This window comes from Gossypium hirsutum, chromosome D08, assembly GCF_007990345.1.
Source record: "Gossypium hirsutum isolate 1008001.06 chromosome D08, Gossypium_hirsutum_v2.1, whole genome shotgun sequence".
Taxonomy (NCBI): domain Eukaryota; kingdom Viridiplantae; phylum Streptophyta; class Magnoliopsida; order Malvales; family Malvaceae; genus Gossypium; species Gossypium hirsutum.
The window spans coordinates 32,008,770-32,010,173 of NC_053444.1; the positions used below are offsets into that span (position 1 = coordinate 32,008,770).

General features: G+C 37.6%; 1 protein-coding gene across 1 annotated transcript; it reads right to left on the bottom strand.

Moving 5' to 3' along the window:
* Positions 1-359: 359 nt before the first annotated feature.
* On the bottom strand, positions 360-1,062 carry LOC107906490 (uncharacterized). Its single transcript, XM_016833498.2, has 2 exons — positions 902-1,062; positions 360-654 (listed from the first exon to the last, which is right to left on the bottom strand). Exons 1-2 carry the CDS (start codon positions 1,060-1,062, stop codon positions 360-362), a joined length of 456 nt encoding a protein of 151 aa, XP_016688987.2.
* Positions 1,063-1,404: the final 342 nt, after the last annotated feature.

Here is a 1,404-nt window from a genome sequence, read left to right on the forward strand (position 1 = left end):
ACTGCTCAATTCACATTCTTTATTCTGTCTCTGGAAAAAAACTATTCAAAAATAAAAATGGAAATAGTACTAAATAAGTATTAAAAATAAAAGTAAAGCAATTGAAGAAAAGACAGATAAAAGAAATTGTTAGTTCAAACACATTGGAGGTCAATAGAGTGCTTTTCTCGATCTACATGGGCACCCCAGTAGTGTTTTAAGTGTTGCCCATTAACTTTAAATGTGACCCCAATTTTCAAATATTTGATATTAATAGCTCAATGAGGATCCACTATCGCTACTTCAAAAGGACCTGACCAGCGAGATTTTAATTTACCAGGAAATAGTTTGAGCCTAGAGTTAAATAACAACACCTATTGTCATGGTTCAAATTTCTGTAGCATGATTCTTTTATTGTGCCAACGCTTGGTCTTTTCCTTGTAAGTCTTGGCATTCTTATATGCTTGTGCTCGAAACTCCTCCTTTTCATTCAATTCTAACAACTTTTTATGGCCAGCAGCAACCCAATCCATGTTCAGCTTCTTAATAGCCCAAAATGCTTTGTGCTCAAGTTCAACAGGAAGGTGACATGGCTTACCATAGAGAAGCTTAAAATGTGACATCCCCAATGGCATTTTGTACGCAGTACGATATGCCCACAAAGCTTCATCCAATCTGGTAGACCAATCCTTATGAGTAGGATTCACCACTTTTTCTAAAAAAAATTAATTTATCTGTTTGAAATTTCACCTTGTCCATTTGTTTGGGGGTGATATGCTGTGGCAATCTTATGTTTCACCCCATATCGCTGCAAAGTATTAGCTACCAACTTACAATCAAAACGAGACCCTCATTACTAATAATGGCTCTAGGTGTACCAAATCTTGTAAAAATATTCTTGTGTAGAAACTTCATTATTCACCTTGCATCATTACTAAGAAGGGCAACAACCTTGACCCACTTAGAGACATAGTCCATTACTAACAACATGTACACTTTTCCCACTGAAGGTGGAAATGGACCCATAAAGTCTATTCCCCATACATCAAACAACTCAATCTCCAGTATACTTTGCAATGGCATTTTGTGCCTCCTAAATAGATTTCCTATTATCTGACAACGGTCGTATAACTAATAGAATTCATGAGCATCCTTGAACAGACTTGGCCAATAAATTCCTAACTAAAGTACTTTGGCAGCAGCCTTCATCCCTCCAAAATGTCCTCCGTACGGAGCTGAATGACAATGTTTGTAACACCCCGAACCCGAGACCGTCGCCGGAGTCGAACACGAGGTGTTAACAGACTTCAAACCACTTATTAAAAATTTCCCAGACAAGCTGCCAATCTGCGTACTAGTCACTTTAAAAATCATATCTTGAGTTCTGAAACTCGAAATCTAGTTCCGTAAATTTTCCCCGGAACT

Coding starts and splice junctions, on each gene's coding strand:
- LOC107906490 (XM_016833498.2), bottom strand. CDS start 1,062: ATGCCATTGCAAAGTATACTGGAGATTGAGTTGTTTGATGTATGGGGA. Junction 655..901: donor CTTCTTAGTAATGATGCAAG/GTGAATAATGAA, acceptor TTGGTCTACCAG/ATTGGATGAAGCTTTGTGGG.